The sequence below is a fragment of the Procambarus clarkii genome, chromosome 2, assembly GCF_040958095.1.
Source record: "Procambarus clarkii isolate CNS0578487 chromosome 2, FALCON_Pclarkii_2.0, whole genome shotgun sequence".
NCBI classification, from domain to species: domain Eukaryota; kingdom Metazoa; phylum Arthropoda; class Malacostraca; order Decapoda; family Cambaridae; genus Procambarus; species Procambarus clarkii.
In genome coordinates this window covers 50,601,732-50,627,484 of record NC_091151.1, presented here as the reverse complement: position 1 = coordinate 50,627,484, position 25,753 = coordinate 50,601,732, and the positions used below count along the sequence as shown (strand labels likewise).

The window sequence follows — 25,753 nt, the reverse complement described above, 5'->3', positions numbered from 1 at the left end:
AAACCAGTGTCAAGACGGCCGCCATGATGGAGGAACGATGTGCGGGTTCGCTAAGTGGTCACCTGAGTGTTGGATGACTTGTGTAGAGTCACTTAACCCATCAACGGTATAGGTTAAGTAATAATTGTAATTAAGAACCAATAAGATGCTTATCTTAACATACTAAGAAGGTTAGGTGAGGTCGGTGTTTTCTATGAAGCTTTTCAAGGTAAACTAAAATATTTACAATCAATTAGTATGTCACATATGCACTTATTAAATAAGCCAATATTGAGTATAAGCAAGTGCGAGAACGGGTTGGTAGTGTCAGTGAGGAGTCAGGCAGTGGCGGTCACCTTCGCCCTAACATTATGTATAAAATAATTCATTAATAAACGAACATAAAAGTTCGTCATTGTCTCACACATTTTAGGAAGAAGTGTGACAGGCGTTGACGTTTTGGGATATATAAACATGGGACTTGGGAAGGATAAAGCCAGGTAAGCTACGTCTCACCATAGCCCGTGCTACTTGGAACTTGTTCCGAGTAGCTGAATGTATAACAACATGTTTTAGATCCAGCTACTGGGAACAAAAGTAGCAAGTAGCACGGGCTATGGTGAGCCCGTAGGGGGACTTACCTGGCACAGGAGCGGGGCTGTGACTGTCATCATCAATCAATCAGAAGGATAAATAGAGATGCATGAGGCATGGGTTGTAGAGGTGTGGTGGTGACTGTCACACGTCTTAATACTTATTCTTCTCTATGACTTGTTTATCACTCCCCGCCCTCTCATCTTTATATCAGATATCAAATTAATAATCATCTTTACATCAAATTATTATTATTGCTATGGTTATTATTATTATTATTATTTGTATTATTATTTTTGTTGTTATAGAGGGTGTAGCCAACATGGAGACACAGCGGGTGTAGTCGACCATAATACACAGAGGGTGTTAGAGCCAGAAGACTCTACACGGGGTAATAATATAATGGGGAAATATTACGCAAGTCTGGGGACCACACAGGGGAGGAGGGAGTCTTAAATAGAGGGAGGGAGGAGTGAAATGGAGGAGGGAGGTGGTGATATATAGGAGAGGAGGGAGGAGGGTGATATAGAGGGAGTGTGGGGATTGAGGGAGGAGGGGCAAGGATGAGATAAGGAGACGGCACAAGTGGTTGATAAATGTGGTAGAGAGATGGGTGATAAATGGGGTGAAATGATTGATAGATGAGGAGGGGATGGATGAGGTTGATGATAAATGGTGCGAGTAGATTGATAAGGTGGGTGATGATAGATGGGGCAGGGAGATAATGGTGGTAGGACAAGTGGAGAAGGAAAGGGTGTAGCGTATGTGGGAAAGGTTGGGGTGTGGGGTGATGGGTGGGTAGTGAGGGTGAGGGAGATAACAGGGGGGGGGGGGAGGAAGAAATGTTGGGATGGAAATAGGGGTAGCGGAGGAAATCGGGAAATAGGAAACTATAGAGTGAGGGGAACCGGGGAGGGGGGGGGGGGGGCTAGAGGTGTGTTCTGGTTGGGGAGTGGGGTGTGGGGGGTGTAGAGCGAGCCGAGAACGGGAAAAGCAATTGGTGGGGCGGGGGAGAGTTGTGAGATTAGGAGAGCGAGGTGAGACTGAGGAAAGGTCGACATGGGATGGTTCTGGGGCCGGGAGAGGGAGCTCAACTGAGTATATATATATATATATATATATATATATATATATATATATATATATATATATATATATATATATATATATATATATATATATATATATAATATTGTTTAGGTTATAAACAAAAAAAAATTTTATAACAAAAATATATTTTATTTGAAAACTTTCTATTTAGTATGGGCGATCATGTTAGATTACATCACGGTACAATTACAACTTGATGGAGGACAGAAGAAAACTTTATTTATGCTGGTTAGCATTGTAAATATGTGGCCACATTTTCTACCACAGACGTGGTTATACATTTAATAATTATTAAATTAAATGAATGGCCACGTCTGTGCTAGAAAATAATAATAATAAAACAAATGGGAAAGGCCATTGTGGGGGTTGTGAGACCAGGAGAAGGAGCTGAGACAAGGAGAAGGAGCGGAGACTAGGAGGAAGGAGCCGAGACTAGGAGGAAGGGGCTGAGACTAGAAGAAGGAGCGGAGACAAGGAGAAAAAGCTGAGACAAGAAGGAGCGGAGACTAGGAGGAAGGAGCTGAGACAAGGAGAAGGAGCTGAGACAAGGAGAAGGAGCTGAGACAAGGAGGAGCGGAGACAAGGAGGAGCGGAGACAAGGAGGAGCGGAGACAAGGAGGAGCGGAGACAAGGAGGAGCGGAGACAAGGAGGAGCGGAGACAAGGAGAAGGAGTGGAGACTAGGAGAAGGCGCTGAGACTAGAAGGAGCTGAGACAAGGAGAAGGAGCTGAGACTAGGAGGAAGGAGCTGAGACTAGGAGGAAGGAGCTGAGACTAGGAGGAAGGAGCTGAGACAAGGAGAAGGAGCTGAGACTAGGAGGAAGGAGCTGAGACTAGGGGAAGTGAGCGATACAAAACAGTATTCCCGGGGAAGATGTACGTGCTTTGGGCCGCAGAGACTGGCTACAGACCACGTCCAAAGGCCAAATATGAATCAGGCGGCTGGATTTGTTGAGGCATAAGCTGCACAGTTAGTGAGAGAGAGTTGGAGGGTGTAGCCATAGGGAGGGAGGGAGGGAGGGAGGGGACTGGAGAAGCGGCCTGGCTGGCCTAGGTTGCCAACAGGGTGACGATGGAGTCACTGAGAAACAACAATAAATGGATACCCTGCAGGGAGCTGGCTCTAATACCCCATGAAAACATTGCAATGGCTGAAGAAATTACCAAATCAAAATAACTTGTATTAAACGTGTGAAGAACGTAAACATTATACAAAAACGAAAAAACTAAGATTGCGAACTAGTAAGAAATGCAAGAATGAACAAAGAAATAATAGAGCACGCTACATTTTAGCGCTCAAACACTGACGACCGCCACACACTTAAATCTTGAGCTCCTTCTTTCAAATGGGCCGAGAATAAAAATACAAAAAAGTTTTTTAATATCGACAAATATCCCAAATAGTGGGGAAAAAAATCTGGCGGGAAATGAGAGACAGATCGATGGCAACGATCAGCAAATGGAACGATAAAAAATGGAGATCGCAGTGATGGAGAGAGAGAGAGAGAGAGAGAGAGAGAGAGAGAGAGAGAGAGAGAGAGAGAGAGAGAGAGAGAGAGAGAGGAATAATAAATATGAGTTAAGGGCGAGGCTGACGTAGAAGGGTCGACGTGGGAGCGATGAACACGTGTATCGGAATTCGTATAATATAGCGGAGACGGTGTTGGCGGAGAGACGGGGATAGGGGATAGGGTGTAGGGGTTAGGGGGGAGGACAGTGGGAGACGGGGATAGGGTGTAGGGGTTTGGGAAGGAGGAGATGAAGGGCGCGGCTCCAGACAAGGCTGTGGAGAGATTGGGTCATGAGCCCCATGTTGCACCTCGCTGCCTATATTGATCCTCTTCATCCTCGCTATGGTGTATGGTCCGTGGTGGGTGTATGGTCTATGGTCTGTGGTGGGTGTATGGTCTATGGTCTGTGGTGGGTGTATGGTCTATGGTCTGTGGTGGGTGTATGGTCTTTGGTGGGTGTATGGTCTATGGTCCGTGGTGGGTGTATGGTCTATGGTCTGTGGTGGGTGTATGGTCTATGGTCCGTGGTGGGTGTATGGTCTGTGGTGGGTGTATGGTCTATGGTCTGTGGTGGGTGTATGGTCTATGGTCTGTGGTGGGTGTATGATCTATGGTCTGTGGTGGGTGTATGGTCTATGGTGGGTGTATGGTCTATGGTCCGTGGTGTGTGTATGGTCTGTGGTGGGTGTATGGTCTATGGTCTGTGGTGGGTGTATGGTCTATGGTCTGTGGTGGGTGTATGGTCTATGGTCCGTGGTGGGTGTATGGTCTGTGGTGGGTGTATGGTCTATGGTCTGTGGTGGGTGTATGGTCTATGGTCTGTGGTGGGTGTATGGTCTATGGTCTGTGGTGGGTGTATGGTCTATGGTCTGTGGTGGGTGTATGGTCTGTGGTGGGTGTATGGTCTATGGTGGGTGTATGGCTGGGTCTGTGGTGTATGGTCTGTGGTGGGTGTATGGCTGGGTCTGTGGTGGCTGTATGGCTGGGAGAATAGTGTATGGTTGAGCATGTGTGTGTGTGTGTGTGTATAATATATATATATATATATATATATATATATATATATATATATATATATATATATATATATATATATATATATATATATATATATATATATATGCAAAAGAACCGCATTGAAAATATGAAGATCGACTGAGGGCCTTCAGTTATTTACATAATTGTGTGAGAGAGAGAGACTATTTTCTTCAATTCTGTCTCCCTCTCCTGTTCTAACACCTGTTTTTCATATTAGTAATTGACATTAGAACCGAAAAGAACAGAACTGTTGTCATAACACGGGATTCTAATTATTATAATTATAATATAATAATTATAATAACACCAATAATAATACCACCAGTAATAATAATGGTAAACAATATTGTTGTAATATTAATCTAGTCACAGCCTATTACTGCCAATCACCTTTAAATAAATGTGCTGCCGAATGTATAATTATGGTGTGGATCACTGTGGTGCTGCTTTAATTAAAATATTTTAGCAGAGTTAAATTGACTAAATGCATATTGTGCATTAATTTCTGAATATATATATATATCTACAGCTTTCTGTACTCAGTGCATAAATGTTGTACAACTCCAACCCGTCTTCTTACAAATTATTAAGTCGCTTTTCGATCGTATGCGCTACGTCAAAATATTGACATAATTCAAACTGGAATTTATTCTCCAATTAATTTTTTTTCCAAAACATTAAGTTAAGGGTCTTCTGGTAGGTAGGTTAGTAGGGCAGGAAGTTCTCCTAAGGTTTCAAAACGTTATGAATACTGTTAATTGGGACAGTTTCCTCTCCTAACCTAACAGCCTAACCCAGAGGACCCAAAACAGAAAACGGGATAGTGCGTCACTCGTGAATCAATTTCATTTTCAATTCATCACCTTGAACACTGGGGACACACATACTGCTTCCTACAGAAGACGAATCACAACATACTTAAAACCTATGAAACCTAACGCAGCCTAGCCTAACTTGACCTCATCTGCCCCAACCTAACCCAAGTTAATGTCAGTTAACACAGCCTAACTTAACGCAAAAGAGTTTTAAATATTAGAAAACGAGCTGTGTGGAACGTTGGTGTACGATTTGACCTGCTCACTGACGTCACTGTGACCTTTGGTCCCAGTGTACACATTCTTGAAGCAAATCGTTTATGAAGCCAGTGTGTACCTGGTTGATACCTGGTTGATGGGGTTCTTCTACTCCCCAAGCCCGGCCCGAGGCCAGGCTTGACTTGTGAGAGTTTGGTCCACCAGGCTGTGGACTAGTGTGGACTGTGGCTGTGTACTCGCCTAGTTGTACTCACCTAGTTGTGTTTGCGGGGGTTGAGCTCTGGCTCTTTGGTCCCGCCTCTCAACCGTCAATCAACAGGTGTACAGATTCCTGAGCCTATCGGGCTCTATCATATCTACACTTGAAACTGTGTATGGAGTCAGCCTCCACCACATCACTTCCTAATGCATTCCATTTGTCCACCACTCTGACACTAAAAAAGTTCTTTCTAATATCTCTGTGGCTCATTTGGGCACTCAGTTTCCACCTGTGTCCCCTTGTGCGTGTTCCCCTTGTGTTAAATAGACTGTCTTTATCTACCCTATCAATTCCCTTCAGAATCTTGAATGTGGTGATCATGTCCCCCCTAACTTTTCTGTGTATATTGTTCCAGGTAACTATCCAGCAGCCAAGGTCAACATAGCAAGTTACATAACATGTAACCCATTCAGGGGAAAATACTCCATCTTGGGAAGTCGGAGGTATAGTATGAATCATGAGATAAAAATATATAACAAATAATAATTTGTATTCCTGTTGGGTTTCGGCAATTGTTGGTGGTTATTTTTACACCGACGTGATTCCTAGTTCAGGGGAAAGGTGGAATGATATAATTGTATTTTCCTGCAAGCGGAAGAAGCAGGTGTAATATTAAGGGGAATGCAAGCATTCTTATAACACAAGAACCAAGTTGAGGATCATATATGAGACTCGGCTCAAGCAGCCAAGTAATATGTCTGTCTTGGGAAACATTGGAATTCCAAGGAATGGCAGGGGTTGTACACACACACACACACACACACACACACACACACACACACACACACACACACACACACACACACACACACACACACACACACACACACCACTCGCTACTTTCACCATGAACGACCAAGCTAGTTACATAATTTAACAGTTAGGCGCTCAAGTACTCTCCAGATAAATATAATCCAAGATATTTCTAGTCATTGTTGTTTCCCCTTCCTCAATCAGCCAGCAGTGATCCCCAGAGAGTGTAATTTCCCCTCACCAGCCTCAAGCTCTCCCTCACTACCTCCAGTCCCCTCCCCATCCGCCACATTCACTCCCCTCTCTCATCTTCTACGCCACACATTCACCTCCCCTTATTCCCATTCAGCCCTTTCTGGAAATGATGCTGTCAGCGGAGCCTAGTGACAGAGAGAGAGATGGAGACGCTGGCGGGTTCCCAGGAAATCTCCAGGCCCCATAATGTAGTTGATGTAGGCCTCTTGTGTTCATGATGTAAGCCTATTGTGTTTGTAGGTCTGTTGATGTAGGCCTCTTGTGTTCATGATGTAAGCCTATTGTGATTGTAGGTCTGTTGAGGCTGCTTCTGGTATTCATATGTCGCAGTCATTGCTTTCAAACTTGTGTTTAGTTACCACGAATCTCGTTATTTATAGCACAGAAAAGTGAAAATGTTTCACAATATTGTCAACGTGTTTGAGAGCGTTATCAAAGATGGGCAGCATGAACCTTGCTGTCTGTTCAAGTTCAAGTATGTTTATTGAGACAAAAAAGAAATACATCTCAAAGGGATAGAGTAGCTTAGGCTACTTCTACCCCCCCCCCCTTATTCTGTCCTTCCCACAAACTTACCCTCACACAACTATGCCAAACTTCCTTGCATATTCAGAATATTTATTTACACGGGTCTCCTCACTCAACTTAATCTCCACATTTGCCTTCGCGTCTTCCCATTTCGTTTTTATATAAATCTTTATATAAAATATTGTTCCATAGATGTATATCCTTCATTATTTGAAATTTAAAAACCTGGTCGTCTATCTAAATCTCGGTATAATATAGTTATTCTGATTTATTTTGTAACTTTAGAATGTTGTGTTGAATTTATCAGCGTCTTCGGAAACTCAGAAATAGTGGAATATTCAGTAGAGTAGTGAACTGGTATAGTAACCAGCCTCTATTTATTATTATTATTATTATTATTATTATTATTATCTACCACAGACGTGGCCACACATTTACAATGCTAACCAGCATATATACATTTTCTTCTGTCCTCCATGGACAGGGTTAGAGAAGTGTTAAACATATAGTTCAAGGGTTTATTGAACACTCAACCACAGAAGGTGATTCGGTGCTTTTAAAATGGTAAGCTAACCTACATACGTAAATACATAGATACACAGATTTACGTATGCCCTACATAAAGTGTTTGATGTGTCTTTTACATAGTGTCATCCCATCATCAGTGCAGTGGAATCCCTCACCCAACATGTATTTTACAAGATTGCTGCGGGGTTCCAACTTGGGTTCATGTCCAAGAGTCTAAAGAGACATGTTCTTCTAAATTAAGTTTTTCCGAACATACACCATCCTTACTCCAGTATCTTGCTCTCTCCTCATTCCTCCTATTGTTCTTAGTTTGTGAAATTCTTCTCCTTTTCAATCCACCTGACCGTTTCCTCTTATCGCCTTGGTGTTATTCTTTTCCTTTAATTTAATCCTCATTGCCTCTTCTTCCTCCTCTCTTATTCTTACAGCCTCTTCCTATTCTATTTCTACATTCCTTCTCGTAATGTCTTCGGTTCCTTCTCTTTCTCACTGTGCGTCCACGTGTGAGGTGGTGGTGTGGTCCTCCGTCACGGCCGCAGGGAGGATCACCGCCAGGGAGGACGGCCTCCACACACAGGGACCGGGAAATTGGGGGTCCCTGTGTGGAGCCCCGTAATAGCCTATTCTTGATCCCCCCCCCCCACACATCACACCCCCAAGCCTCCCCTCCGCCCACCTCCGCCTCCACGCCCACCACCGCCGCCTAGTCTGCCAGATCCTCTCTCTCCTGTAGCTTTGCTTCTCTTCCTCACAATTCACCCATATATTTCCTTGCTACTTTGCATTTATATTAACTAACGGATTGATAATACTAAAACTATTTAATTTCACTGTGTTTTTTCTTGCACACACACACACACGGGGCCGGTGGCTAAGTGGACAGCACGCTTAATATGTAGTCATGTGGACAGGGTTCAATTCCCGGGGGCTGTTATATATAATATATATATAATATATATATATATATATATATATAATATATATATATAATATATATATATAATATATATATATAATATATATATGGTGAATAGTTATGCAATACATGACCATTACTTACTTACCTCAGCCCGTACTAAGATAAGACAATGTTATAACTCCCGGACTTTTCCTAATTATTAGCATGGAAGCGGTTATTGGTATGTTAAACCTGTAATAAAGGAGGAAAAAGTTGTTGTCTAAGACAAGCACTTTCCTGGCTGCGGCGTTTTAGCTTCACCCACTTTTATCCCTCGGTCATGGAGCTCTTCTAGACAATCACATAATGAAACGCAAGAGTATAAGAAGTAAGAAAAGGTAGAATATATTCCGTGGCGTGAAAGCCTTCCATGTATACAACCTCAATGGTATAAAATGGCTAAGTCAGCTATTTTTGCATTGTTGAGCGAAGGCTTCCATCCAGACGATGAGTTATTCCAAGTTCTTGACTACGGCTTGGATATTGACTCGGGCACAATGCAGATCTCATTTGAATATAAACAAACCCCAAACTTTCTTACATTTTGAATATTAGAATTTCAATTAACATCAAAATTGATTCAAAATAAATCGTGCAGAGGGAGACTATTGGATAATTCTTGGGTTCGCGTTTCTTTTTTTTTCTGATTTCTGCGATATTTTCTTAATTGGTTTTATAAAAGGCATCAATATCCAGAAATTGAAAGGCGAAACAAAAATCCTGAGACTAATGCCTAAAGTTAGGGAACTAACAGAGAGTCGAGCTTGGTGGTAGCCTAGTCAGGTGAGGTTGGTGGTAGCCTAGTCAGGTGAGGTTGGCGGTAGACTAGTCAGGTGAGGTTGGCGGTAGCCTAGTCAGGTGAGGTTGGTGGTAGCCTAGTCAGGTGAGGTTGGTGTTAGCCTAGTCAGGTGAGGTTGGTGGTAGCCTAGTCAGGTGAGGTTGGTGGTAGCCTAGTCAGGTGAGGTTGGTGGTAGCCTAGTCAGGTGAGGTTGGTGTTAGCCTAGTCAGGTGAGGTTGGTGGTAGCCTAGTCAGGTGAGGTTGGTGGTAGCCTAGTCAGGTGAGGTTGGTGGTAGCTTAGTCAGGTGAGGTTGGTGGTAGCCTAGTCAGGTGAGGTTGGTGGTAGCCTAGTCAGGTGAGGTTGGTGGTAGCCTAGTCAGGTGAGGTTGGTGGTAGCCTAGTCAGGTGAGGTTGGTGGTAGCCTAGTCAGGTGAGGTTGGTGGTAGCCTAGTCAGGTGAGGTTGGTGGTAGCTGTAATATGAACTTTGTGGATGTTAAAAACATTGAGATACCTCTTTTGAAGTAGGAGGTATAAAAAAGAGGTCTTTTAATATAGATTATATATGCATCCACTTGGGCTGGTCGGTATATCAAGGACCTCGCTTCTTGCAGGGTCCGCGGTCGATTTCCTGTAACAGATTCTTGTCTTCATAGGCCTTTCAAGTTCTATATAGTCATACTGGCTTGATTTTGTGTTACTTATCTTACATTAATACAGAGTGAGAAATGACTAGTTATATGAAGACAAGCGGCTTGGAAAAAACTATTGTGGCTAATATAAAAAACTATTTACCCCATTTAGAAATGGGGTAAGAAATCTTGCAGATTGTGAGAGCGAGAACTGCTGTTACTGGAGTCGTCATGGTGGGCCGCGGCGTCAGGCCGGGGGTCTGGAATTAATCCGCTTGCTCTTAGCATCGTCCAGCCAATTAACTCGCCAATTACCCACAACCACAAGAATTTTTTCAGAATTGCCGCATTTTTTTGCGCGTCCTTCACCTGCTGCCGGCTCTATTGTATATCCTCCCCCCCCCCCTCCCCTCCCTTCGCGGGGGATGGCAGGAAGGTGAAGAGTTAAAAAAGTGGGACGGAAAAAGAGGAATGGGTGAAGATTAATTAATAGAACGAGGTGGGAGTCTGATTGACAGAGGGGGGGGGGAAGTTGATTGATAAGAGAGGGGGAGGGAGGCTGTTTGTTCATAGGGGATGTTGTTTAAAGTTGTTTAAGATTCAACTACTATGAACAAAACGTTCCAAGTAGCACGGGCTATGGTGAGCCCGTAGTGAGCCCGGCACAGTAGCAGGCCTGTCTTCAGAGGGGAGAAAATAGACAGATTTATATAGAAGGGAATGAGATGTTAATTGACAGATATTACATGAGCAGATATTGATCGATTGATATTAAGTATTGAAACTGATTTCTCTACATGACAGACTAAATGATCCCTAACAGTTTGATAATTCAAAATACCAATGTCCAGGCGTCTACAGGTCTCGCCGCTCTGATAGTTTGTGTTATTAGGGACAAACTACAATACAGCTTCAGATGTAATTCGTAAAATACTTGAAGAAATAATGCTAAAAAACCTTACAAATACATTTTGCTGAGTTTTATTGGTACATTAAGAGGCACTATAAGACACGTGGGAGAGTGGTACTGGTACAGTGCCAGGCACAGTGGTACTGGTACAGTGCCGGGCACAGTGGTACTGGTACAGTGCCGGGCACAGTGGTACTGGTACAGTGCCAGACACAGTGGTACTGGTACAGTGCCGGGCACAGTGGTACTGGTACAGTGCCGGGCACAGTGGTACTGGTACAGTGCCGGGCACAGTGGTACTGGTACAGTGCCGGGCACAGTGGTACTGGTACAGTGCCGGGCACAGTGGTACTGGTACAGTGCCGGGCACAGTGGTACTGGTACAGTGCCGGGCACAGTGGTACTGGTACAGTGCCGCTGGAGACAAGAGGCAGCGCCCGGCTGTTGTAGCCACTATGTCGAGGGTATAACTTTCACCCTCACTTTGGAATGTGGCTTCTCAGGTTCACTTTTGCCTCTCTTCGCTTTCTTACTGAAGAATAATGATAAGATGCGGTGATTACCTGTGTTGCTCACACACCTGGAAGATGAATTCTGTTAAGTAGACATTATTGGTGTTGCCGTTAATGAGATAAATTGGTGGTGATCATCTCATTCATGCCGGCGTTCCTTGTTCTACCCCCCTCGGGCGCCTTCAACATCATTGGGTTGTTAATTAATGGAGTGGTGGTGATGGAGAGGGAATGTGTAGGTGTTTATCCTGTTAGTAGCCTCTTAACCTTTAATTGGCCGCCAAAGGTGTCTTTTAGACGGGTGGATATTATTATAGTGGAGGTTGCTGCTTGGGTGTTGGGCTCAAGGCTCCAGCACGGGGGAGGCTAGAAAGTGAAGGGACGACGACGTTTCGGTCCGTCCTGGACCATTCTCAAGTCGCTTGTCACAATCGACTTGAGAATGGTCCAGGACGGACCGAAACGTCGTCGTCCCTTCACCTTGTAGTGTGTGGTCTGGTCAACATACTTTAGCCACGTTATTGTGACTCCTCGCCTGCACTCTTGGATGTGTTGTGCACTAGGCTGTGAGTGACGAGGGAAATGCTAGGGTTACATTCTGGGTTGACACGACTGTACCTCACAGGTGATATTGGTATATTGTAGCTTACTTGTGTTATTATATGCTCGAGGCTGCTTCTGTGGGCGGTGGAGGAAAGGCTGGCCATATTACGGCTTCACCAACTGAACCTTGTCTTCTCTAACCTCAGTAATTTACCTTTGTCATAAGTCGACTAGTTCTCGATTCACAGTCAAGGATCCCGGGTTCATTCCTCAGCCGGGACATAAAGGCTAGGCACGTTTATTTTCACCTGTTGCCTCTGTTCACCTATCAGTAAATAGGTACTAGGGAGTTGGGAAATTGTTTTGAGAATGCATCCTGGGGAAGGTCAGTAGTTGGACCTTGTGGGACCTCAATAAAAATCCAAAGTATATATACACGGGCTCCCTGTCCCCGACAACGGAACTAATCTGTATATCCTGCCAGTCGCGGGGGGGAGGGGTTAGAGATGATGAAGTGTACAAATCCACAAGGGCCGTGACGAGGATTCGAACCTGCGTCCGGGAGCATCCCAGACCCTGCCTTAATCGACTGAGCTAAATCCCTTGTAGACTTGTTCATTTGATGCATCACATTAGTGTGATTTCTGTGTGCAATGATGAAGTGTTTTTCCACCTACAGTAGGCACATCTAAGACATTTGGCCAAGATTTGCATTATTTGGACATGTCTTGAATATTAGTGTAAAATTATCTGTAAAATCTTATATTGCCTTTACATTAAATTACTCAGTAATGATGAGTACCCGAATAATTTGATGATACAATAAACATTCTGTTATTGTCGGAGCGATTCAGTTCTTTACATTAAATTGCAGCTCTCAAATTGTAAAAGCAATTTATAATTGTATACTCTGAAGTTAACCTAAATTACGTTGTCACAAGGTGGACACGTCTTAATGGTTCGTGTGTGAGAGCCTAGCATGGTGTGTAAATATTGGTTCCTGTATTCGGAGTGGGTGATTTATCAAGGTGGAGGAGCTGGTTGTTGTGTAGCCTGGTCCCCTGGAGCCCCTTCACTGTGTACAGCCCAGTACTGCCACGGCAGGCCTTCTCTTACACCTCGAAATCCAATTTTTTTTTAAGTTCCCTTTCTTGCTGGGAGCATAAGCGACCACTACTGATGAGGTGTGTGTGCTACGTCAGTTCCCACTTAGGGACCAAATGTGCCTCTACTGAGGGCTTCAGGAAGCTGTTTTATATTCGATAATGCATCTGTTTTATTCTGCGCGAATATTGCATAAGCTGCCAAACAGCCAACTTATTCTCATTTGCGATCAAAAGTTAATAAAATCAGTAATCTTCACCGGGCTGGTTCCGAAGGCAACTTGAACAAATTGGTGGGTGGCCGCGAAAGCCACAAAGGACCATATAGGCATATTATTTGGTCATAAAGCAACTTAGAACGGGATCCGTCAATTACTGGATAAAATCATGTATGAAGATACTGAGGTGTTGCAAGTCTCATTGCAGAGAAGTGGAGGAGTCATCGCATATCTGTGCGCCTGAGTTTAACCAAAGTAAAAACTTGCCAAATGCTGAGACATTGTACGTCCACTTGGAAGTTGGAGCCCGAGGGAATATCTCGCTCCCAAGGTCCAGCCAGGCACCTGCCATCTAACTTAAAACTAATAAATCCATTAGGTTGACGGATACATACTGCATGAGCATTCTCACAGAAGTTTTAATAGTATTAATACACTTGACCCTTACACTGATTGAGGTTTTTACGATGGCAGTTTTTCTGGAAAGAGTAAAACATCGTACACGGCGCATGGCAGAAGTTCGGATAGTCCAGTCACGTCTCCACATTGGATGAACACCATTTGAATACCTTCCATTAGTTTTTCCTCCAGAAGAAATATAGCAAAGATAAGTTATTGAGAAGGTGGTGAGGTTGACTAATGAAGATGACCTCGTTATCCACTACAGTATACATGAAGGGCGCCACAATAAAAGGGTTTTGTTGTGGTGTTGGGTCGTACGTCCGGCAGGAGGGGCGGAGAGTGGAGTGCAGGAGTCGTGCAGCAGGAGGAGGAGGCGGCCCCGCTCCCCCACACACACCAGTCACTCGTTTTCACATTAATATCCAGTGTCCCATGTGCCTCAATTAAGTGTCCTCTGGTGAATTATAATGTGACAGTCCTCTTGTGTGTCCTCAGATGAGGTGGTGATGTGATTTATAGCGGCTGATGAGTTGATAGAGTGCGCGTGTGAGGATAGCACAGGTGATGTGGTGGTGGTGTGGTTGTCTGAGAGAACCATGAAACACCAGGGAATTACACAGGTGTCTACCACACACCACACTCTTGCGGTGCCTACCATGCCACAAGTGCCATGTACGGGACAATTTCAAGGCAAATCCGCTATATCGTCAAACACTGGAGAGGTCAGGTAAGAGTCATTCGCGTGGTATAATTATAACAGCAAAGTGCATCTTGCTTTTAAATCCTGGAATTGATTAGAAATACTAAGTCAGGGTCATTGCCTGGCGTGTAATATTTCCACACATTTGAACAGTTTCCACTGTTATTGTTGAAGATAAGAGAAGGCCTTAGGGTGAGAGCTAGAACCTGTTGTTGTTGTTATAGATTTAGCTACTCTGAACAAGTTCCAAGTAGCACGGACTATGGTGAGCCCGTAAACTTACCTGGCACAGGAGAGGGGCAAATAGGCTGAGCTAGAGGCGGTAGTGTGTGGTAATGTATAGTGTTGGTCTCCACACTCCCACAACACCCAACACTGACAAGCTGATATACTCTACAGTCCTTCCTCTTCACTTATTGACCCACAACATTGAAGGGGAAGTTGTGTGTATAATTACCCGCTCATCAACCTGCCCGTCCTCTCAGCCGTTCACACTAAACTAATGTACTAACCCAGAACCTAACCTAACTGAGGACCTACAACTCGAAAATGGGGACATTACGTCAGTTTAGCGAGCAGCTGTTATTATTAGTACATCAAATTTTGGCCTATGGGTATTTAGCACTAGGCTGACTCCATACATAGTTTCAAAAGTAGATATGATGGAGCTTGAGAAGCTCAGGAATCTGTACACCAGTAGATTGACGGTTAAGAGGCGGGACCAAAGAGCTAAAGCTCAACCCCCGCAAGCACAACTAGGTGAGTAACTCCAAAATCACTTTGGAGGATACATTGGGTTACGAGCTGTATAACCTGCTTGTATTATTAATAAGCAACATGGCCCATGGCATAAAGCCTATTACATAGTAATTAATAGCGCATAAAGCAATCCTTCGTTGTATCATTTATGTCTTGTTATATTGAACTTTTCATAACAGGTAACTTGAACGACACAGATCATTCGTACATTCAGCATTTACCGGCTTATACGCCTCAGCTATGTATAGAATGCGCCTCCCCATTAGACGCACCTCCCCCTTAAGACGTACCTGCACAATTAAACGCCTCTTCCCTTTAGACGTGCCTCCCCCATTACACACATCCTCAATAGACGTACTTCCCTCCCTTTCACGATGATACTTTGTAAAAAAAAAGTGTTAGCATGGCGCCTTTAATTTGGTTATGGACATTTTACATTTCGATAATGATGCTTTTATGGTCATCACCTGATTATGTAACACTTTGGGTGACAGGTGACGCTTCGTGACAGGCGACGCTTCATGACAGGTGACGCTTCATGACAGAAAACACTTTGACAGGTAACCTTTCTCGTAGTCAACACTTTACACAACAGTCAACAGAAGAGACTACAGCTCTCACAATCTCTTGACACAAATACCTCACGAGACTTCACAGATCTCGCTGCTACGTCAAGTTGTTGTATACAGACACGACATAACCAATTTACCGCTAACCTCATCAGTAACTGAGGGATCAATTTTCCTACCAGAGACTGAATATGTGTTTGGCTGACTGTATTACTACAATTAACATATTTTTTTTGGGCTCCAAATAGTTTAGCTTAAGGAATAACTAAATCTCTCCCCCTCCCTACCCGCCTTCGGCAGGCGACAGAGCCTAACCTGCTCTTTTGTTGCTGTTGGTGAATGGAGGTTTTTACTACGGAATGTTGCGCGTCAGTGCTTTTTTTATTATCTGCTGCTATCTGTCAGGCTTGATGCCCAACGCACACTTTTGTATGTAATTGATGAGACACAGACGAGAGGATTTGCCGGTCCAGCAAGTAGGTCGTGGTGTTTGAGGGCTGATGTTGTGTGACTGACCAGTTGGCGGGGTCTGAATGAATTGGCTGAGGGGGGGGGGGGGGGGGGGGGAGGGTGTTTATGAATTAAACACTTGGTCTTAATTATGGTCTTAACGACTATAGGCCAAGTGGGATCTTAACGAGTTGATAGGCTGTGATCTTAATAAGCCGGGTGTTTTTTTTTAACGAATTGATCGGGTGTGGTCCTTACGGATGGGTAAGGTATAATAATAATAATAATTTAAAGATTTAATTAATAATATATATTAAGATAATCTTTAATATATATTAATTAAGGTAATCTTTAATAATATATATTAAGGTAATCTTTATTAATATATATTAAGATAATCTTTAATAATATATATTAAGGTAATATTTAATAATATATTAATTAATATAATCTTTAATATATATTTATATATATATATATATATATATATATATATATATATATATATATATATATATATATATATATATATATATATATATATATATATATATATATATATATATATTAGATTGCTCAAGATAGTTTGTTTTTGTACCTCCACTTACGGGCTCACCATAGCCCGTGCTATTTGGAACATTTTGTTCACAGTAGCCGACTCTAAAACAACAACGATTACTTTATGCAGGCGATGAGTCAAAATAACGTGGCTGAAGAATGTTGACCAGACCACACACTAGAAGGTGATTGTGTGGAATCGATTGTCACAATCGAATTGAAAATGGTCCAGGACGGACCGAAACGTCGTCGTCCCTTCACCTTCTAGTGTGTGGTCTGGTCAACAACGATTACTTGTATCCACTTCACCTATGCCTTTGAAAATGTTGACAGAGTCAAAGAAACTCATCTTTTAGCCTCAGCCCATTTAAAACTGTAAATTAAACTTTGGAGAGTTAAGTTCTCAACTTCTTTGGCAAGAACATAAGAATTGTTTGATGAAGATTAAGCCACCCAAGAGGTGGCACGGGCATGATTAGCCTGTAAAACATAAGAAATATAAAGATTTATGCTACCTTACCTTACCTTGCGGTTACCTTGAGGTTATTCCGGGGCTGAAGGTCCCCGCGGCCCGGTCTGTGACCATCCGCGCCTCCTGGTTGATGGAGCAGTCAAGCAGGAGCCCGGGGTGCTGTTGCAGAATGACTCTGGGGTCTTTTTAATGATTAAAACGACATGTATCTATAATTGTATAATAAGCTTAGGACGTGTTATTTTAGAATGACCCTCGAGTGGTTTACTGTATAATGAACCTGTCGTGATTTAATGTAGAATAACCCTGCATTTTTTTGCATAATAAGTCCAGTTTTTTTAATAATCGTAATTGTTGCACTGTAGAGTGATTTTGAGAGTTTGATTGTAGTTTCTTCTAATATTTTATGGTGGGATGTTTATTGTATTAACATCCGGGGTATTATATTGCTGCGGTGTGTAGTTTCTTCTAATATTTTATGGTGGGATGTTTATTGTATTAACATCCTGGGTATTATATTGCTGCGGTGTTTACACTTTTGGTGACTTGTCCAGCCACCAGAGGGAAGGGTGGGGGGAGGATCTTCGCCAGGACTCCCTTCTAGGAAGTAGAGTCAGTATGCTCCAGGTATTCGGGCAGATGAATCGACGACTGACAAAAAACGGCGGGGAGAGGGTGAAGGGTCGCGCCCGGATGACTTGTCAACATGTTTTCCGGGCGTGTGAGTCGCATATCTCAGTGTCAGGTGGCCTGGACGCTGATGGCGGGACGGGGGCCCCTTCCAGGCCCCTTCCAGGCCCTGCCCGCCACCCCGCTGGTAAAGGGATATTGCTCAATAACGCGCTCATAAACTTTTACACCTGATCACATCTGACCTGATCAAGGCTCTCTTTTCGCGGAAACGTGTGTGTGTGTCCGGTAACTTTTGTTATGAACGTTTTTGAAGGCATTAAGCCCGTAGTTACCGTTCAGTAATGAAACAAATGATAGTTCTGAATGTGTTCTGACCTCTCGGTGCTTACCTGCTAGTGTCAGCGAGAAGTGAGATCTAACTCTTGGTCTCCTAGAAATGTGTACCTGTTGTTGTTGTTTTTAGATTCAGCTACTGGGAACCAAAAGTTGCAAGTAGCACGGGCTACGGTGAGCCCGTAGGGGACTTACCTGGCACATGAGCGGGGCTGTGACTGTTGTACCTGGCGTGTTTGTGTGTGCTTATATATATTTGCCAGAAAGATCGAACTTCTGCTCTTGGGCTCCATATTTCCAGGCTCGCCTAGGTGTAGTGTTCCCAATACTTCCTTATTGAGGTTCCTGAAGGCTCTTCTGATGTTTTCCAGTTTTGAGGACTTTGCTTACATTGTGTATGCCTCCAGTGAGATTTGGTGTCTTGTCTACTCTTTGTGTGTGTGTGTACTCACCTATTTGTTGTAGGATCGAGTATTGGCTCTTAGGTCCCGCCTTTCCAGCCATCGGTTGTTTACAGCAATGACTCCTGTCCCATTTCCCTATCATGTGTATGTGTGTATGTGTATATGTGTGTATATGTATATGTGTCCGTCTTCCTATATGTTCTGTCTGCATGTCTGCGCTATCTGCCTTGTCTGTGTGTGTGTGTGCGTCCGTCTGTGAGTCTCGGGGTCTTGGAGAAGCCGTGAACGTCCCACCAGTACTGACCTTGAGAGAGGACGTCTTCTCTGGAGACCAAGTCACTAAAACAAACCAAATCATCAATGAACCTGTACCTGCCATCTGCAAGAACGGCTGCGCGCTCTATATAATTAAACATTTTATCAATACAATGACCAAACACGAAGTTCCCCGGGAGCGTTTGCCGAGATCAAACACGGGATGGCTTTTGTGTTTACCCTGTGCACTGCTGGTGCTGTTTGTTAGTCTTTTGTTAGTGCGCTCTCAACCTTTTGACAACTCTCTCACTTATTGAAATGTTGACGTTTACGGTAATTACCGGTATTAATTTTTAGTCATATATAGATGTTCGTATCGGCGTTCAGGTGTGTCACTGTGTGTGTTAGTGGATGGCTTGGTCAGTGTCGGTGTGGGTGGGTGAGTGCGGCGGTGGGTAGGTTATCTTCTTGAGATGATTTCGGGGCTTTTTGGTGTCGCCGCGGCCCGGTTCTCGACCAGGCCTCCACCCCCAGGAAGCAGCCCGTGACAGCTGACTAACACCCAGGTACCTATTTTACTGCTAGGTAACAGTGGGCATAGGGTGAAAGTAACTCTGCCCATTGTTTCTCGCCGGCGCCTGGGATCGAACCCGGGACCACAGGATCACAAGTCCAGTGTGCTGTCCGCTCGGCGGACCGATTCACCTAGTTGTGCTTGCAGGGGTTCAGCTCTGCTTTTTCGGCCGCCTCTCTACTGTCAAGCAATCAACTGTTACTAACTACTAACTAATTTTTTTCACACACACACACACACACACACACACACACACACACACACACACACACACACACACACACACACACACACACACACACACACACAGGAAGCAGGGTGAAAGAAGCTCTGCCCATTTGTCGCTGCCGGCGCCGGGAATCGAACCCGTGTGTGGGTGGGTGGGTAAGTGAGTGGATGAGTGTATCAGTGAACCTTACTCCTGGTGATGGTGAACAGTGCCAGGGAAGGTCAGCGAGCCTCTACAGCCTCGCGTCATGGCCTGGGAATATTTAACAAAAATTTAGTTTTCAGACAGCTATAAATAGTTTAATTCCCCCTTTATCAAGTATTCAAATAATGTGAATACTTATCAGTATAATAGAGTTCAACTTGTATATATTAAATAGTTCCCTGGATAGTTGGCTGCTGTTTCGGGGAAAGACCAGTGGCCAGATTCACGAAAGCTCGTGCTCACGAAAGCACTTACGCAAGCACTTACGAACGTGTACACCTTTCCTCAATCTTTGACGGCTTTGGTTACATTTATTAATCAGTTTACAAGCATGAAAACTTCCTATTCAACTGTTGTTATTGTTATAAACAGCCTCCTGGTGCTTCGGAGCTCATTAACTGTTTAATAATTGTAAACAAAGCCGCCAAAGATTGACAAAAGATGTACAGGTTCGTAAGTGTTTACGTAAGTGCTTTCGTGAATCTGGCCCCAGGATACTTGTACAAAACCCACCGTTCTAACGATCTAACCTAACAACAGATGCACCAGCGCATAGAAAACGCGATTTTTTTTTTAGTGGCTACTTTTCATAACATCTTGTATTTGGTACGTTGGGGGACCATTACCTCTCATAGCGTCGTATGGCAGAAGGCCTGTTGGCCCATACGAGGCAGCTCTTTATAGCCACCCATCCTGCTATAAGTATAGTACTTATAGCAGGGATCTGCTATAAGTATAGTACTTATAGCAGGGATCTGCTATAAGTATAGTACTTATAGCAGGGACCAGGTATTTGGTCCAAAGCGCCAGTGTGTTACGTTGGGCCTCCAAAAAGTTCACATTTTAAACTTTTAACTTGATAGTTTCATCAAAAATTATAAAACCGATCTTAAACATTTCTAGGCCTAGTATAGCACATATATGTACTATATTAGACCTAATATATTGTATATTAAGCCAAGGATTGATAGGTCAAGTTGGGTTAGGTTCTTTAGTTTCATTTCGTATTGAAGAGAATTGACAAAGTAGAGAAGGACAACTTGCTTAAAGTGAGATAAAGTAGGACGAGAGGATATAAGTGGAAGCTGGATAAGTAAATTAATATAATAAATGCAAGGAAATACTCATACCCTGTACGGGAGGTCAACAAATAGAATGTACTGAACAAAGTTGTAGAAGCCACCTCTGTGCACAACTTTAAGACCAGGTTCGACAAAGATTTTATATGTCGGTCACTGATAGGTAAGTAGGTGTATGTCATCCGCCAGCCAATCAGCGCCCAGAACCATTGTTCGGCAGATTGGTCGGGACAATCACGTTTACAGTGACCTTTAGTTTCCCCCTCTGCTTGGGTGGCAAATATCTGTACCATTTACTTCATCCTGCACCTCTCTCTGTCTCTCTGTCTCTCTCTCTGTCTCTCTGTCTCTCTGTCTCTCTCTCTCTCTCTCTGTCTCTCTCTCTCTCTCTCTCTCTCTCTCTCTCTCTCTCTCTCTCTCTCTCTCTCTCTCTCTCTCTCTCTCTCTCTCTCTCTCTCTCTCTCTCTCTCTCTCTCTGCTTAATCCTGCCCAGCCTGGTCTATACTTGCCTAGTCCTTCGCAGCCTTGTACCTCTATCCCCAGCCTTATTCATCGACATCCAGTCTTATTCCGATCCTGCCCAGATTCATGTAGCACCGTTGAGGGCAGGGCTGCCGACTTGGACCTGAGGTGTTCAATTTTTTGCCCAGTCCTGAACAGCTTTTTGAAACCTATTATGACTCGTGCAGTGTCCATCCAGCTCTACCTCTCCTTCATAGCCCCTATCTCTCTTGTCCAGCCATATGCCAGCCCTGACCAGCCCCATGTCATGCCTGGCCAGACACAGCATACTTGGCATGTGGAGCCCGAAGGAGGATGACAGTGCGAGGTTGCTCATCTCTGGGCCAGGAAGGTAATGACGGGTTAGGGAGTGTGATCTGCCGGGGCCTACAGACTCACATCCTCGGGGTCATTGTTGACCTTATATATTAATGTTGTTGACCAGTCACTACGAGCACTGCTTTAGGGAGTCATATATATATATATATATATATATATATATATATATATATATATATATATATGTATATATATATATATATATATATATATATATATATATATATATATATATATATATATATATATATATATATATATATATATATGACAGTGTCAGACCACGGAGGAAAAATGAAACAGGAATTTCCTTAAGTACTTTCGTATATTAATACATCTTCAGAAGGAGTGGTTTTACAGATCGAGTACTGGACATAAATAGGCAGGAAGGCTATATTATATATATATATATATATATATATATATATATATATATATATATATATATATATATATATATATAATATATATATATATATATATATATATATATATATATATATATATATATATATATATAATATATATATATATAATATATCTGAAACCAGAAACTTATTTTAGCTAATCAGGTTACAGGTCAAGGAGATATTTAGTCTGTTGACATACATGAGCAGTTAGTGTCTCATAGGATATAGTATGATGTATGTGATTAGTTCCGAAGCATCTCGACAGTGATAACTTATTAATTTCTGACAGTGGTAAACTATTAACAGTAATGACAATATTATGGTCGATATTTGGGCCATTACACGTGAGATCTGCATCAGCTGGTCACATTACAGGGAAAATGAACACCAGTGCTGCTTTTCCTAAGCAGTTTATAATTACTTTGAACTTTGTGTAACAGTAAATATGGAGGCTTTACCAATTTGGGATAGGAGTTTGGGTAATATTATATTTTACAGAAAATAATTGGACGTTGTCTGAACATTTGGGAGAAGAATTTGTTGACATGTTTTAAACTCTCCGTCGGTGTAGTGTTATTTTGTCAACTACACCTACTAAGGTGTAATTAAAAATGATGTGTTTTTCCTAGTGATTAAATGAGTTAGTTTTCAGTGATAAAATTAGTATTTAATGATATGTTTTCAATGACAAAATGAGTTAGTTTTCACGGATAAAATCCTTTAGTTTTAACGATTGTGTGGTTATATATAAATATATCGTTATATATTTAACGATATATACAAAACTATATTTCATTGATAAAATGAGATACAGTTTTGTATTTACAGTAATTTATGTTTTTGTAACTTATAAAATAATTATATATTTGTACCAACTGTGAGTATAAGTGTTATGTATTATTTTGAGGGCAGTGAAAGTAGAATGAAAATAGTGTTGCGTGTTTCAGAGTGTAGGAGGACAAGAGGCGTGGCGAAGAATGGGTCAGGCATATAGATAATAGGCACGGAATGCCCGTCGGGCAGGCGGGGAGCCCAGACGGAGTGGGTGTGTGTGACACGGAGACCAGCCCTCCGGCCGTGCCCGCCCGCCCGCCCCCGCCACCGCCGCCCACACTCAACACCTGCATCCACGGACGACCCATCAACCCCAACAGTAATGACCCCAACGGGACAGGTATGTGTCGTGTACGGCCTTGTGGTTTTTGGTCAACGTGGCAGTCCCTCGAGTGATTATGGTAACCCGTTCTCGCACTTTCGTATAGTCAATATTGACTTATTAAATACGTGCATATGTGACATACTTAACATACTAGTTTACCTTGAAAAGCTTCATAGAAAACACCGACCTTCTCTAACCTTCATAGTTTGTTAAGATAAGCATCTTATTGCTTCGTAATTACAATTATTACTTAAACTATTATCGGTATAGGTTAAGTAATAATAGTAATTACGAAGCAATAAGATGCTTATCTTAACATACTAAGAAGGTTAGGTATTGGGTTGAAATTGAAATAAGTTTATTGAGGTAAAATACACACAAAGGGATGAGGTAGCTCAAGCTATTCTCACCCCGTTCAGTACATGGTGTTAATACATACATAGACACACATCACAAGCAATAAACATATTGCCGAACATTCTGAGAGATAAACATATACATTTTCTGATTAGTGTTTGTATGGCGTATTTGTGGCTCATTGTGGAGCTAAACCTTTATTCGTCGTGGGATTATAATGTATAAAACAACAAGTTCAGTATTTCACAAAAAGTTATAATCTGATGGAAAATATGTACATAAAAGTACACTTAAAAAGTGTGTAATCTCACTGGTAAGTTTTGCATCAGTAGCCAGTAAGATCTAGTTTAAGTTGTAAATGTCCTGGTCGAGAGGTAAGGTGCGCGCCTTGGGAATACCCAGGCCAGTGGTTCGAACCCTCTCATTTCTTCAAACATTATCCTGTTTAAGTGTTGATCAAGAAGGCTGTGATTGTTGTGTCTTCTCTCTGACGATCATTGCTGCTATAATTATTATGTTGTATCAGATTCAGCTACAGGGCAGGCAGCACGGGCTATGGTGAGCCCGGCGTGCTCACCGGACGTAGGAAGACGTGCACGAATAATTATTATTGTGTTCGTTATAATGTTAATATTGGACTATTTATCATTTGTTGTACTAGATGGTTATTGAGGTCATTTGAGGAGTTCGGTGAAGGCTTTTCAACCTGGAGCACAATTGCTTCCCCGGCCATTATAGCGATCACTCAGGCGGCGCCGCCTCCTTAACTCCCCCCTCCCCCCCCCCCCCCCCCGGCCCCATCCTCGACCCCCCCTCCTTCTCTCCCACCCAAAGCCGGTCGGCCGAGCGGACAGCACGCTGGGCTTGTGATCCTGTGGTCCTGGGTTCGATCCCGGACGCCGGCGAGAAACAATGGGCAGAGTTTCTTTCACCCTATGCCCCTGTTACCTACCAGTAAAATAGGTACCTGGGTGTTAGTCAGCTGTCACGGGCTGCTTCCTGGGGGGTGGAGGCCTGGTCGAGGACCGGGCCGTGGGGGACACTAAAGCCCCGAAATCATCTCCCCCCCACCCACTCCCCCGTTCCTTCCCTCCCACCCATCCACTTTCCCATTCCTTCCGTCTCGCCCCCCCCCCCCATCCCAGCCAGCATTATTCCCTCCCACACTAACCTCCCGTCCCGACGCCCATCTCCCCTTCCATCCTGGGTATAATACCAGACCTGGGAAATATAACAGGTATTGTGTTGTTATAAAGGAAACGTCTTGTTAACTTCATTTATTGCTGCTCTAGGAAAAGTGGGGCAGCTTGTTACCGGATGTGATATACTCAAATGGCATTAGTGGAGGCATTCCAATAACCATTTTCAGTAATTAATGGCAAATTGTAGCGTGTGTTGGGCAGTCGTAGCGGCACAATTTATGCAATCCGCAGGTAATTGTTGCGAGGATTACCTTATATCATTGTTGTGGTGCAGGCTCGGTCTACAGCCATCATGGTGCAATGGGTAAATGCATGGCATCATGCGTGGCTGAGAGTCATTAGTACACATCACCTTCTCCAATAATTCCCGCGAATCTGCAACGGCTTGACAGTTGAATATACCGAGTCTCAGTGTACGTGTACTAGTAGCAATTGACTTTAGCTCACCACTAAAGTATACTCATTGGCTGGTTAGTTAGCTACTGTGGCTGCCTTAATAATAAACCTGCCTTAATAATCCTCCACAAGTTGACACACACAGGCCAAGACTTAAGGCCTGCAGGCCTAAAGTCTAAGACTAAACCATAACTATACACTTCCTGGGGGTGTGTAACAAAAAGGAGGCCTGGTCGAGGACCGGGCCGCGGGGACGCTAAGCCCAGAAATCATCTCAAGATAACCTCAAGATAGATCGAGGCAATATATATAAAACGCGAGGCATTGCTGCTGGTGGCTGGGTGTGGCGGCTGATGGTGGCTGGGTGTGGCTGCTGCTGGTGGCTGGGTGTGGCGGCTGGTGGTGGCTGGGTGTGGCCACACACGCAGGAACCGGGTACAGACAAGGTGTCCAGGCGTCCCGCGCACGATTCGAACACAAGTCATCTCAATTTACAGAGGAAACTCCCACACATAATATTATTATGAT

At 43.3% G+C, this 25,753-nt stretch overlaps 1 protein-coding gene across 3 annotated transcripts in view; it reads left to right on the top strand.

Annotated features, from left to right (window-relative positions):
- LOC123762336 (uncharacterized) overlaps window positions 1-25,753 on the top strand; it is a 117,763-nt gene that overhangs the window by 11,008 nt on the left and 81,002 nt on the right. Inside the window, exons 1-2 of one of the 3 annotated variants that reach the window (XM_069325968.1) lie at window positions 13,990-14,369; window positions 23,059-23,285. In XM_069325968.1, the coding sequence (XP_069182069.1) occupies window positions 23,120-23,285 (166 nt within the window). In that variant the 5' untranslated portion in view covers window positions 13,990-14,369; window positions 23,059-23,119. Of the gene's footprint in view, window positions 1-13,989; window positions 14,370-23,043; window positions 23,286-25,753 lie in introns of those variants that run through there. The other 2 variants (XM_069325970.1, XM_069325976.1) reach the window with 2 other exon arrangements.